Genomic DNA, 13,517 nt, shown 5'->3' with positions numbered 1-13,517 from the left:
CTTGTTTCTGCATGTCTGTTTTAATGAGCAGAAGCACTAACTGCCCTTTTGTTCCAGACTACCTGAGTACGTTTGTATAGTGAACACAAGGAAATATAGTGAATTCAAGCCTCTGGGAAGAAGAGCAGGTTTGCTCACAGGCCAGTATTATAATGTCTTCCTCCTGAGCCACGACTAGGCACCTTTGCTCGTATCCCATTATGAGTCAGGTTCCCGGAGTGAGGGGTTCCTCAGCCACATGCACAGCATCAGCCAGGGCCCCTCTATAACCCCTCTTGGAACTTAGGGGGCACAGGGAAGCAACACAAACGTGAAGTTCATGCTGCCTGCTGAGTAATAAAGCCCTTTGTCTCTGACCCGGGAGTCTCATGTCTTTTGCCAGCATCGAGAACAGTTAGGCTAGCTGGTTAGCTTAAAAGGAGGGCAAGCTTACAAGGTTTGCCTCAGACTCTTCACAGTTCTTCACACCTATTTATTGAAATAGGTTTATAATTTTCTATCTTTTAATTTGCCATCTAAAAATCTAATGTGCTGGCTTCCCATTTCCTCCTTTCTTCTTCCTCTTCATCTGGGCCACCCTTCCAGCCAGTGTGCACATGCTGAGGAAGGGGGAAGCTGGCATGTGTGGGGCTGAGCTTTCAGCTGCTGTAGCTAGGGTTTGGTTACATAAGGAGGAGTTGAGCAAATAAGTATCTGGTGAAGATATGGAAGCCAGGTTTCTCACAGGAGATACAGTACGGGAAGGGGGATAAATAGAATAAACAATGTGGTGTCGGATTGAAAGGGGAGGTGTTAGTGGGAAACTGGGAGCATATCTAGCTGACAGGGATGGATAATAGGTTAAGAGATGATAGATAGATAGGTATAGAAATACAGATGTGTGTATGCATGCATGTATGCAGAATATCCCAAAAGTCTTAACACATACATATATGTGGTAGACAGAATAATGGTCTTTCTAAACATGTCCACATCCTAATCCCTGGGATTAGGCAAAAAGGAACTTGCAGGTGCGATTAAAGTTGAGGACCCTATGATGGGGAGATCTTCCTGGATTATCCAGGTGGGCCTGCCCTATTTCTCAGGCAGGGGACATACAGAATGAGCCTAGAACACATTATTGCACCAGAAAGTAAGAAAATACTCACAGAATGAAGGGAACATATCAAAAGGACACAGGAGCTGACCTGAAGGAGCTCCCACAGACCAAGTCTGCAGCAATTTAATCAAAATAAATACTGATAATGATGGATTGTAACTTTTGAGCAAAAAGCAGAATCCATGAGTTCATGCAGATTCAAAAAGAGAGAAGAATTAATGACTAATAAACATGGAAGAAGGAAAGCTCTATCCTACAACAGAATACCAACTAACAAATCTAAAAGGAATAATGGAATTTCTTAAATTACCATTTTGCAATCCTTATACCAACCATTGATTTGGCAAAAGTCATCAATAGATGCTAAATCTAGTGAATAAAAGTTTGACAAGGAACAAGATATTTCGGGACACCTGGGTGGCTCAGCAGTTGAGCATCTACCTTTAGCTCGGGGTGTGATCCCAAGTCGTGGGATCGAGTCCCACGTCAGGCTCCCTGCAGAGAGGCTGCTTCCCCCTCTGCTTATGTCTCTGCCTCTCTTTGTGTCTCTCAAGAATGAATAAATAAAAAAAATTTTTTTAAAAAGGAACAAGATATTTTCATATCCTCAAAGTATCTCTCCATAAAATAGGATTAATTACATATTAATGAATTTTACAGTAGAGAAACCTGGCAGACTCCATCTTAAGCAAATGATGACAGTTAATGTCACCAGCATTGGGACAAATGAATAGTGTGTCTTCTGGGATGCACTGAGAAAGCAGGGTATAACTCTGATGGAATTCCAGCCCAAAAATACAGAAATCACAAGGAAACCTCAGATAATACCATCACGTTGGGAAGTAGGAGACCTTTGAGAGGTGAAAAGTCATGAGGGTAGAGTTGTCATGAATGTGATTAAAGATCTTATAAAAGAGGCCCCAGAGAGCTCCCTCGCCCCTCTGCACGTGAGGACACAGTGAGAAGAGGCTGTCTATGAACCAGGAAGCGAGCCCTCACTGGACACTGAATCCACCAGTGCAGACTTGCAGCCTCCAGAACCATAAGAAGTGTATGTTGTTTACAAGCCACACAGTTGATGGCACTTTGCTATAGCAGCCTGAATGGACTAAGACATCAATCCACCAAAATTCTATCTGGTGCACCCCACATCTTGCCTCATGGGCCCTTATCACTAGTGTGATTCTGTTCCCTTGGGTGGTGTTTGGTCTTGTATATGCTTCCCTTCTGAGATATTGTACTCTCTGATGGAAGGAACCATTTCCATCTTGCTCATCGCTGTAGACCAGGCGCTGGCCTAAGGCCTGGCAGATAGCAGGTGCTTGGTATACAGTTTTTGAATGAGCAGATAGATAGATGACCTTTAGCGGATCTTACTATCAGTGACCTTGCTGTAAGATGGGATGCTAATTCCTGCTTAGGGTACCTGTGCTATGTGGCTACCCTATGGGACATAACCAACCTGTGAAAATAAGAGTCCTGACACATGAGGGAAACAAGGACCCATCACCTTCCTCCATTTGGAAGTGAAAGTGAACTTGCTTGTTATGGTCTCGGCCTGGAGGACAGGCTCCCATCGGACCACCCTGAAAGGCAGTCCACATACAGCCCTAACCATGGGATATCTGACCAGGAACCAAAGAGCCTGCTATTCCAGAGGCCCAGGAGTCTTTCACCTGTGCCTGGGACTTAGGACACATACATGCAGATCATAGGAAGATAGCTTCAGTTTGTCCACAGCAGAGGTGTCAGGGCTAGCTGGCCTGCCAAAGCAGGCACCCCAGCCTCCCAACTCAAGTAACCAGCAGGCCGGCACATTTCAAGACATAACATAGTTCACATTCATAGGAAGGGCTAAGCAGAATGAGCACATAAAAGCACTGACCCAAGAAGTCAGCAGACCCAGGTTCAAATCTTTATCATTGATTACTGGGCAAAGTACTTAACCTCAATATCTATAAAATGGGGATTTTATTACCTTGTACCTCATATAGTTGTTTTAAAGATAGAAAAAAAAGCATGTAAGATGCTTCAGCAGGGAATCAGCACACATTCGGTAAAAATTATGTCCATTATTATAGAGTAACTAGGTGTTCCCCATTCAGAAACAGGATCATCTCCAGTGTACCTCTAAGCAGAGCCATGTTCAAAAGTCAGCCCAAACCAAGAGAGGAAGAATGAGAATGACTCTTCACATATCACAATACTCTTAATATGATCTTGATTTTCTGCACACTTTGCTTTACTTTCTGTACTTTTTTCTTTATTTTATCAAAAAAAGTCATAAAGTAAACAACAAAAAAAAAGCAATCTCTGTGCTGCAGTGAAAATCCTTACCTCAAATGCAGCACAGGATTTAATCGGGTAGAGGTAAAGGTTGGTGATGACATATGGCCCAAGGCCCCCATCCAGGACTCCAGCTGCTCTCTCTAAAGGGGTGTGCTGGGTTCCGGTGGTCATAGGCAGAGGTGAGTGCAAATCCGCTGCACCCACAGTGCTAGGCAAATCACTGCAAACCCCAGAGGCTATGGGAGCATCTTCCTGAGGTGAAGAACTACATCCATCCATGATGGCCGGAATGGCGTCCTGAGCCTCGCTCTCTGATGGGGCTCCAGCCTCTGCAGGCATGGTCTGAGGAAGAGGCTGGCCATCAGACTGGTGCAGTTGCATTGCTATGATGAACCTGAGAAAGGCCTGGGCATCCTCAACTGTAGACATATATCCAAAGGAAATCCTCACAGATCCTGTAGGCTGCCCATCTATGAGGTCCACGTCATCTCCACAGACATGACCAGCCTAGAATAAAAGGGCAGTAAGTCAGTGAGAGTGATGCATTCCTTATGGATAAATTGGAAATCATTTTGGAGAAAAAACTTAACCCAGGACAAGAAACTGCACCAGTAATACATGCTGTGTGCCTGAGCCACGATCTCCTAAGCACAAGGACTCCCTTGTGAATCTCACTTCGCCCAGGTGCAAATTGGGGTCAATACCAATGTCAATGGATCTTTCAAAAGTTTAAAAGAAAGACTGCATGGAAAGCATTTACCCAGAGCTGCACACCATGTCAACTCACAGACACATCAAGACAGACCAAAGTTTCAGAAATGTGATGGGTCAGCTTCTTGTTCTACCCACAGCTGAGGCAGTAGAAACATCTGCTAGCCACTCCCTTGAGCCTCTCAGAACCAAAGGCACCTGGGTGGCTCAGTTGGTTAATTGTCTGCCTTCAGCTTGGGTCATGATCTCAGGGTCCTGGGATGGAGCCCCATGAAGGCTCCCTGCTCAGTGGGGATCTTGCTTCTCCCTCTCCCTCTGCCTGCTGCTCCACCTGCTTGTGCTCTCTCTCTCTCTCTCTCTCTCTTTCTCTCTCATTCTCTGCCAAATATATAAATAAAATCTTTAAAATTTAATTTAAAAAAAAGAACCAAAGGGAGGGTCACATCCCTGAGAGAGCTGCCTTTGACAAGAAGGCAAAATAGAGATGCCCTCTCTGTGAATGAGCAGCCAAGGCCACTACAAAAGCCAAAGACAGGCCGGGTGCTCCTGCTGGAGGGCGGGGAGAGAAAGGCAGGAAGTCCCTGAGCCTCCTCTCCAAGTGGGGATGCTGGGTATCAGTCCCTGCTCAGGCCACCTGCCTGCCCCGGTGCTGAACCCAGGTCAGTCACTCAAAGAGCTGAGGTCCCAACACTCCACAGCATCAAATATTCTATCTAGAACTGCATCTGTTTCTGTACCAGGGCATCCTCCTCTCTCTTTAAATAAAGTCCAGTCCATGGTTAGTTGGGATCTAGTGTATACAATAGTTAGTGACAACCAAAAGAAACTCAAGTTAGAAATGATTCCAAAATAAATAAGTGCTCTTTGCCACCCGAACTATTCTTATGAAATGGCTTAAAACACTAGCTGTACCCTGAAGTGAAAAACCTCAGCCTAGGGCAGAGGTAGGGAGGGAGAGGATTCTGAGAGAGTCAGAACAGCCCCTGGAAGAGTTTCTCTCCTTACCCAGAGATGAGCTAACTCTAGGATAGGACTGGACTAGCTAAGAGCCCTCTGTATGTACAAGCACATTCTCACATACGCTTGCCCCATATTAAGACCCATCTTCTGCCTTTACATTTTTCCCCTCAAAGTAAAAAATGACTGCCAGAGAGGTACTATGTTTTCTCTTTTTGTGGACCCCTTTTCCTTTGCACTTCCACAGAGTGGGCTCGGAGAAATGAGCCCAGCCCACAGAACCAGCTCTGACCCCAGACATGAGACCAGCCTCCAGGGTGGTTGGAGAGGCCACCATTGGACATGACCAGCATTACCAACCTGAAGATGCTTCTTGACCATCTCATCGCTTATCCCCAGGTGCCTCTGGCAGGCCCCAGTGTTACAGAAGCAGCCAGTTCGCACATGGATGTTGTAAAGACTGGCCATTTTATCCACCTGTGGGTTCAATGTGACATGAAACCAGTGTTACAGATGTCCAGTTTTACTCTGACTGCCTGGGAGAGAGTTTCAGATCAAAATGTGGACCTCTCTTCCCTAACAATAAAATGAAAATTTGAGCTTGGAATTTTGCTTTGAAGTGCCATGATCTATCATGGGTTTACTAAACACATTTTATAAAATGTCACTGAGAATTAAAGTTTATGCAGTTGGCTCATAATGTATGCCTGAGAAAACCGAAAATATCCAATTCAGTCCAAACTCCAAGTTTGCAGAGCTCACATTTCAACAAACAATACTATTAAAAATGGCACAGAAGATTTGAATAGACATTTTTCCAAAGAAGACATACAAATGGCCAAGAGATACATGAAAAGATGTTCAACATCACTCATCATCAGGGAAATGCAAATCAAAGCAACAATGAGATATCACTCACATCTATTATAACAGTTATGATTGAGATAACAAGCAATAACAAGTGTTGGAAATAACGCGGAGAGAGAGAACCCTTGTTCACTGTTGGTGGGAATGTAAATTGCTGTAGCCACTACGGAAAACAGTATGAAGGTTCCTCAAAAATTAAAAATAGAAGTACCACAGGGCCCAGCAACCCTACTTCTGAGTATTTATCTGAAGAAAATGAAAATATTATCTTGAAATGATACTTGCCTCCTCATGTTCATTGCAGCATTATTTATAATAGCCAATGAAACAACTTTAGTATCCATCAAAGGATGAATGGATAAAGAAAACTGGAATACACACACACACACACTGGAATATTTTTAAATCATAAAAAAATAAGGAAATACTATCATCTGTGACATCATGGATGGACCTTGAGGACATGATACTAAATGAAATAAGTTAGACATAGAAAGATAACTATATGATATCATTTATATGTGGAACCAAAAAAAAAAAAAAAACCTCAAACTCATAGATACAGAGAACAGATTGGTGGCTGCCAGACGTAGGGGGTGGACAAAAAGGGTAAAGGTGGTCAAAAGGTACAAACTCCTGGTTACAATATAAATAAGTCTTAGTAATGTCATGTACAACATGGCAACTATAGTTGATGATTCTTCGTTATATGTATTTGAAAGAGAATAAATCTCTTTAAGAGAATAAATCTTGAAAACTGTCATCACAAGAAAAAAATCTGTAACTATATATGTTGATGAATGTTAGGTAGACTTACTGCAGTAATTACCCTGCATTATATACATATATCAAATAATTATGTTGTATACCTAAAACTTATACAACATATGTCAATTTTATCTCAATTTTTTAAAATAATAAATTATTTTTTTAAAGAGCCCACATCTGCCAAGGGGGTTCACAAGAATAAAATCTGAGTGGCTGGGATGGGGGACAGGTCCTTGGCATCTTCTGCCACAGGGTTGATCACAGGGCAGTCCCCAGCTGACCCACCACTCAGAGCCTCCCTGTCTAGGTTCACAGCCTGGGTTACAAACATTACTGTGTTGACACTGTGTATTATCAATTTGCTTTCTATAATGTCCCTTACTTTGGGTTGAATCACAGAACTTCTGTTCCTTCCAGAAGTGCCAAGGCTCTTTCCTGTCTCCCAAAGGCTCTGGGAGGCGAACTGCATTCACCCAGTGCTCAAAAGTAGGGCTAGCATGGGGGATATTTGCCCAGCCCTTCCCGCTGTGAGTCAAGGGCTGCATTCTTCCAAGTATCTAGGAGCCCACTGAGGGTCCTCTAAGCCCTGGTGACTCCTGCTAAACCCAGGAAAGTCACCTAACTGCATTCAGGAAAACAAACACATTTTGCCCAGCTGGGCAAATCTTTGAAACTTTTCTCCCTGGGAATTCACATTGTAGGATGGCCAGAGGCAGCCAGGGGCAGTACAGCACTCTGCAGCTCACTACACAGCCAGCAAACATTCCCGGCCATGCTGTGCACAGCAGTGGTGACTCCCACACTGCTGAAACCATGGCTGTCTTCACTTCAGCTGTCTCCCCTAGACTGTCAGAGTGAGAAGTCCTTCCCTGGATTGAACTGAGGGGCCTCAGGAAAACATCTCTGTTCCTTTATCCTGGGCAAATATAGCTCAGTGACGTGCAAGACAACTAATGAAATCCAGGCATTCCCTGACTCTCTGAGTTGAGACCTGGCAGGACCGCTGGGTCTGGCCAACTCCATCTCCAGGTGGCCTCCATTCAAAGGGCAGCTGTTAGGAAGTTCCCTCACTGCCCCACCCCAACTCCTGCCAACTGGAATGAGAAGTCCCCTGTGCCCACCCCACATTCACTGTTCCAGTTACCAATGCCATGAAACAAGCCACCAAACTTGGTGGAATAAAATAATAACCACTTTATTGTGCTCGGAGCTACAGAAGGTCAGGAATCCGGAAAGAGCACAGAGGAGATGCTTGACTCTTTTCCATGATTTCCCGAGTCTCAGCTGGGAAGACTCCAAGGCTGGGAGTGACGTGGTGTCTGGGATTTGGAATCATCTGGAGACTTACTTATGCATGTGTGTGTCTGGCCTCCCAGCCAGGAGGGCTCAAAACAGGACTGTCACAATAGGGCCTGTGCTTGGCCTCCTGACATGGCTTGGCTTCCTCAGAGCATGGCAGCCTCAGGGTAGAACTTCTTACATGGTAACATGGGGCCCAAAAAGTGGATGCCCCAAGGAATAATGCTTTCTACCACACAGCCTTCCCTTCTGTAGCATTCTTCTGGTTGTGGGCAAGTCGTAAATCCACCAAGATTCAAGAAGAGAGAGGGGCCCCCACCTAGAGGAGGATCTGGGTACAACAGGCTGTTTGGGCCACAATTAACCCTCCTCCAATTTCCCATCATGAAGTAGTCCCCTTTTACCTTGAGCCTTGTGGAATCCCTGCCTGTGCCTGGCCAGGTGAAGGATTTGGTTTTGGTGGCAGGATGAGCACTGTATCCAGAGAGGGCGAGAAAGTAGCCTGAGCACAGAACAACATGGGAGCCTCCCCACCCAGGAGCTTGCATGCTCACTGTTTATTGAGCACTTGCTTCCCCGTGGGCCCCGTGCTCAGGCATTCTATATGATATCTCATTTAATCCTCAGAGCAACACTATGAGCAGGGTTCCTTGTTCTCCCCATTTCATGGAGACTTGGAGAGTTTATACTAACTTGCCCAAGCTCACAGCGCCAACAAAAGGCAGTCAGAATCTGAACCTGCATTCTTAACCACTAAGTAGAGTGACTTCTGCAGAGGGGAGAATGGAATTAGGAGGCCTGGCTATAAAAAATGAGAACCCCAAAGCTTCTTACGGAAAGCTAAATTCTTTGAAAAGCTTCAGAAGTTCTTTTGAAATCTCCTGAAAAGAGCTATACTCAGCCATGAAATCATCCGTTCTTTCTGAAGGCCACTGAAATCCCTATGGAATTCCTACACAGAGAAGTGGCCCAGGGAAACCAAGCTGGGCTTTACCAAGCCAGCAAAGCTGGCCACGCCTCGGCCACGGATCCACTCATGTAACAAGCTTCCTCTATAAACACACAGAGGAAGAAACTCGTCCAGGGTCCAGCCTCCAGGAATGAGTCCTGGTGAAGTCAGCAGGACACCTAGACAGGTAGCTCTCTCCATTACTCCCCACCAGACTGCTCCTCTCTTCCAAGCTTCTCTGGCCAAATGAGGCATTCTCTCCCTGCTCTGCCTGACACAGCATACTTCATGGTCACCTGTCTGTCCTCCTCCATACCTCACAGGAAATACAAACTTATTTAGGTCCACGAATGAAACTTACTTTACCAATCATCTAGAACAGTGTGTTTAAGAAAGCATACTCCTGATGCATTTTCCATCACCTGGAAAGCATTTAAAATCACACACTTCTGAGGCACCCCAGGTGGCTCAGCTAGTTGAACATCTGCCTTCAGCTTGGGTCATGATCCCAAGGTCCTGAGATTGAGTCCATCATCGGGCTCCCTGCTCAGTGGGGAGTCTGCTTCTCCCTCTCCCTCTGCCCCTGCTCCCTGCTTGTACTCTCCTGCGTGCTCTCTCTCTCACTCTAGTGTGCTCTCAAATAAAATCTTTTTTAAAAAATTGCATACTTCTTAGTGACATTGGGCTGCCAGTGCATTACTAAAGGCGAGTCTGCACAGTAAACCTACCCAAGAGAGAACCTATAGTTAGAGTGTCTACTCCCGGATACCAGTAAGGATTGACATATCCCCAGAATATTTCTCAGCTTTGTTCCTCAGCTAGTTTATGGCTATTGAGAAGAGAGGGGGTTATGATTCCTTGAGAAATGGATTTTGTTTGAGAAATTCTGCATTTAACAAAGGTTAATGGGGATTGTGGCTTTCAAAGGAAAACTTATCTGACCTTTGAACCTGCTCCTCACAGAGCTGCTCCAGGAACTCACACTCTGGGAAGGGCCTTAGGCTGCCCATCCCTGCCAGTCTGTGACACCCTCTCTGATGACCGTCTACCACTGTGTCTGAGTGCTTGATATGACTCTGGACATTTTAATGGACTGAGCAGTGACCAGCTTACTCAGTTATGGCAAGGAGCCAAGTATTTCCTAATACTGCACTGCAGAGTACAGAGTACATCTGCACAAACTGTTTTATAATCAAACTACTAAATCCTTTGATCTCATAGTATGCATGAACTATGACAGAAATAAGGACTTTTGTGATACTAAGGACATCATTTCTACTTGTTATAAAGGAGTTCTGAATTCCAAGCCACATGCAAATACATGGTGGTCAAAGGACCACGTTTTGTGTGATGCCAGGATCCGATCTGATGTATCACCGGGGCCACCATGCTAAATAGACATGGGATGACTATTCTGTAGACAGAATACACTGCTTTTCTGTCTACACTCTTTTAGGATGTCTTCCCTTGTTAGGATGTCTTCCCTTGTTGGCAAGCTGTCGGCTGCCCCCTTCCACTGGGATCAAAGACTCCGCCCCTCCCTCCTTGCACTTGAAATTGACAATTTCTGGCTGAAAAAACTAAACATCCACACCTGTTAGAACTGCATGGAAAGGAGAGTAGGGAGCCTGTAAGGAAGCGCTGGGGCGTCTCCAACCATGCCCAGGCTGCCCTTTGCACAGCGGCTGCAAGCCCCCAAGGACCCGCACAGCAGTACAGTTCAGGGCTTCAGAAGGCAGCAGAGTGCCAGAGAAGAGTGTCTCTTGTGAACGAGTACTGGAGGTGATGAGGAGACCCACCTGAGAGTAACCAATGATGTTCCCACTGTGGTCGAGCACATTAAAATTGATGATGGGACCCTGCTCCTCCGGGCTGCTGAATTCAGAGTCACTGTAAATCCGCACCACAGGGGCTCCATCAGGGTACCGGAGAGCAGACAGGGCAGTGTAGGTGTACTGCGCCAAGGTAAAGGTGTGCTGCTTTATATTCTCCATTCCACCTCAAAAGCGATTGCGAAATGTCAGAGAGAAACATGAACTTCACGTGCAATTCACTCACGCATTTTTAAGAAAAGATCATTTTAACCAGCAAAGCTGGAGCTCAGATCAATGATTCTAAATACTGGTAGATACTGTGTGATACTGTCCATATGGTTATGCATAGGTGTGGAGAACTAAACACCTTCCTGTTGCTGTTCTGTGGAATCTTCCATAGGAATTCTTGTCATCCTTCTTTTTTCTTTCTTTTTTTTTTTTTTAATTTAGACCTTTGGGTTACAGATGGCACAGATACACAATTTTTATTTTAAATTTTTTTTTAATTTTATTTTTAAGTCATCTCTATACTCAATGTGGGGCTCAAACTCACAACCCTGAGATCCAGAGTCACATGCTCCACTGACTGAGCCAGCCAGGTCACAGTTTTATCTTTAAAAGTATCAGGGGAGGGGATCCCTGGATAGCTCAGCAGTTTAGTGCCTGCCTTTGGCCCGGGCATGATCCTGGAGTCCTGGGATCGAGTTCCACATCGGGCTCCCGGCAGGGAGCCTCCTTCTCCCTCCTCCTGTGTCTCTGCCTCTCTCTCTCTATGTCTATCATAAGTAAGTAAATCTTTTTAAAAATAAATAAATAAATGTATCAGGGGATAAGATAAATAAATAGATAGATAAATAAATAAATAGTATCGGGTGGTTTTGCTGGTTTTTTTTTTTTAATGTCTAAAGCATTTTAACATTATCCAAATCGATTAGGGATACATGTTACAACATGGATGAACCTTGAAAACATGTGAAATAAGCCAGACAAAAGAGCAGATAATGTATTATTCCTCTTATCTAAGTGCCTAGAATACGCAAATTCATACAAGCAGAAAGGAGACTTGAGATTACTTGGGGCTGGGGCAAGGGGAAGGGGGCAGCCTGTTGAACGGGTAGAGTTTTAGTTTGGGATGATGCAGAAGTCCTGGAGCCAGTCGGTGGTGGATGGTGGCATACCAATGTAAGCACACTTAATGCCCCTGAAACGTACACTTACTTAAGTTGGCCAAAATGGTGCATTTTGTGTTACAGATAGTTCAGCACATTTTTTCCCAAAGAAGCGATAAAGTAGGAATAACCAGGGTTTGCTTTATTGTGGAACTGATATGGTCAGTCTGTTTTCAGTTCAGAGGTGTCCCTGCCCCCATCAGACCTGCAGCTTGCAGTTTGGGTGTCTATTAATATCTTTCCTTGGAAAAGTGCTCATATCTCAATACTTGTCTTTATTGTCTTTTCTTTGTCTTGGATGGTGTACATTCTCTGCATTACCATCAGGACTCCCCTCCACTCCTGTGAATCCTGTCTGCCCCCAGCTCAGGCCAAGAACCTGAAGAGTCCCGTTACGGTGGCAAGAGAGAGAGAAAGGAAGGACTACCTAATCATTAAGCCACATCCCTGCTTCACCACAACTCCATTTCCATATGGATGGTCCAAGCAGTACCACCCAGTTCTAGAACCTCAGCCTCTGGAGAGTGCCCAGGAGCACAACAGGATGAACTCTCTGTGTGTCAGCCTACTGTGAGGGTCCTCCACCTGCCCACACACCCCAAACATTTGCCAGGAAAGAAAACCTGCATCACTGCAAATGCCAACAACAGAGACAGTGGTTGGGGCTCAGGGTTAGGCATTATTATGGTCTAGGTGGACATCTCAGCCATCTCAATTATTAGGTCCCAGGGAAGGCATTTAACCTCTCTAAATATTAGCTCCTCATGAGCAAAGTGGGCTCATCATATAGCTCCCCAGTGTGACAGGAGGGAGGACCCAGAAAGGTAGCAGCTGAATAAGGTCTCAGGATCTGTAACCAGTCCTAGTTTGGGGACCAAGGATGGCTCCTCTGCTCCTGTGAAGCTACTAATCTCCTGGTTTGGAATAATCTCCTACTTGTGAAAATGTTCTTTTAACTGACACACACACACACACACACACACAGCACCTCAGCCTCTTGCTCTTGCCTCAGAAGTCATTCTGAAGTTCTTCAGGATAAGCTTCAACTGCATTCAGGGTACAGCTCCCAAGTGCCAGCCGCTCACACAGACCCTACGTCCTTACCTACCTTATCTAAACCGCACCCATTGCAAGGCTCCCTCAAGGACGCAGGTGACAGGAGCAAATTCCACATAGATAAAAGGGTCCACTGACCTGTGAGGCGCTCTAGGGCATCGAATCCATGTTTTAGTGCTATCACGTCAAGGAAGGAGATGGTGCCATCTTCAAACCTGTAACAGGGTTGAGGGGAACAAGGTCAAGCTGTGGCCAACATCTCCATGTGCATTTTGTGGCATGCAACAAGGTTTTGACTCTAGTCTTGGCTATAATCGATGAATACCTCTGCTGTCTTATAAACCACTGCTCTCCCAGTCAGGATAGACGGATTTACACACAGAGACGGATGGGGCCGGTTCTGGCCCTGACTCGCTCACTGGGGGTGCTTCCTTGGGATCGGATGGCCATGGTGACAAAGGACCCTAAAAGACAGTCACCGCCTCGAGAAGTGCTATCCTGCCCCCGTGAAGACTTTGACAAGACCCCAAGCGCCACGG

The 13,517-nt window shown here is 45.3% G+C and overlaps 1 protein-coding gene across 1 annotated transcript in view; it reads right to left on the bottom strand.

The window, feature by feature from the left end:
* Positions 1-13,517, bottom strand: part of MOCOS (molybdenum cofactor sulfurase) — a 53,589-nt gene that overhangs the window by 25,403 nt on the left and 14,669 nt on the right. Inside the window, exons 5-8 of the mRNA XM_077900506.1 lie at positions 13,117-13,193; positions 10,739-10,938; positions 5,417-5,533; positions 3,437-3,895 (exon numbers count right to left, since the gene is read on the bottom strand). Of these exons, the coding sequence (XP_077756632.1) occupies positions 3,437-3,895; positions 5,417-5,533; positions 10,739-10,938; positions 13,117-13,193 (853 nt within the window). The remainder of the gene's footprint in view (positions 1-3,436; positions 3,896-5,416; positions 5,534-10,738; positions 10,939-13,116; positions 13,194-13,517) is intronic.

This window comes from Canis aureus, chromosome 6, assembly GCF_053574225.1.
Source record: "Canis aureus isolate CA01 chromosome 6, VMU_Caureus_v.1.0, whole genome shotgun sequence".
NCBI lineage: Eukaryota > Metazoa > Chordata > Mammalia > Carnivora > Canidae > Canis > Canis aureus.
The sequence above is the reverse complement of the archived record's forward strand: the minus strand, read 5'-3'. Positions and strand labels throughout refer to the sequence as shown.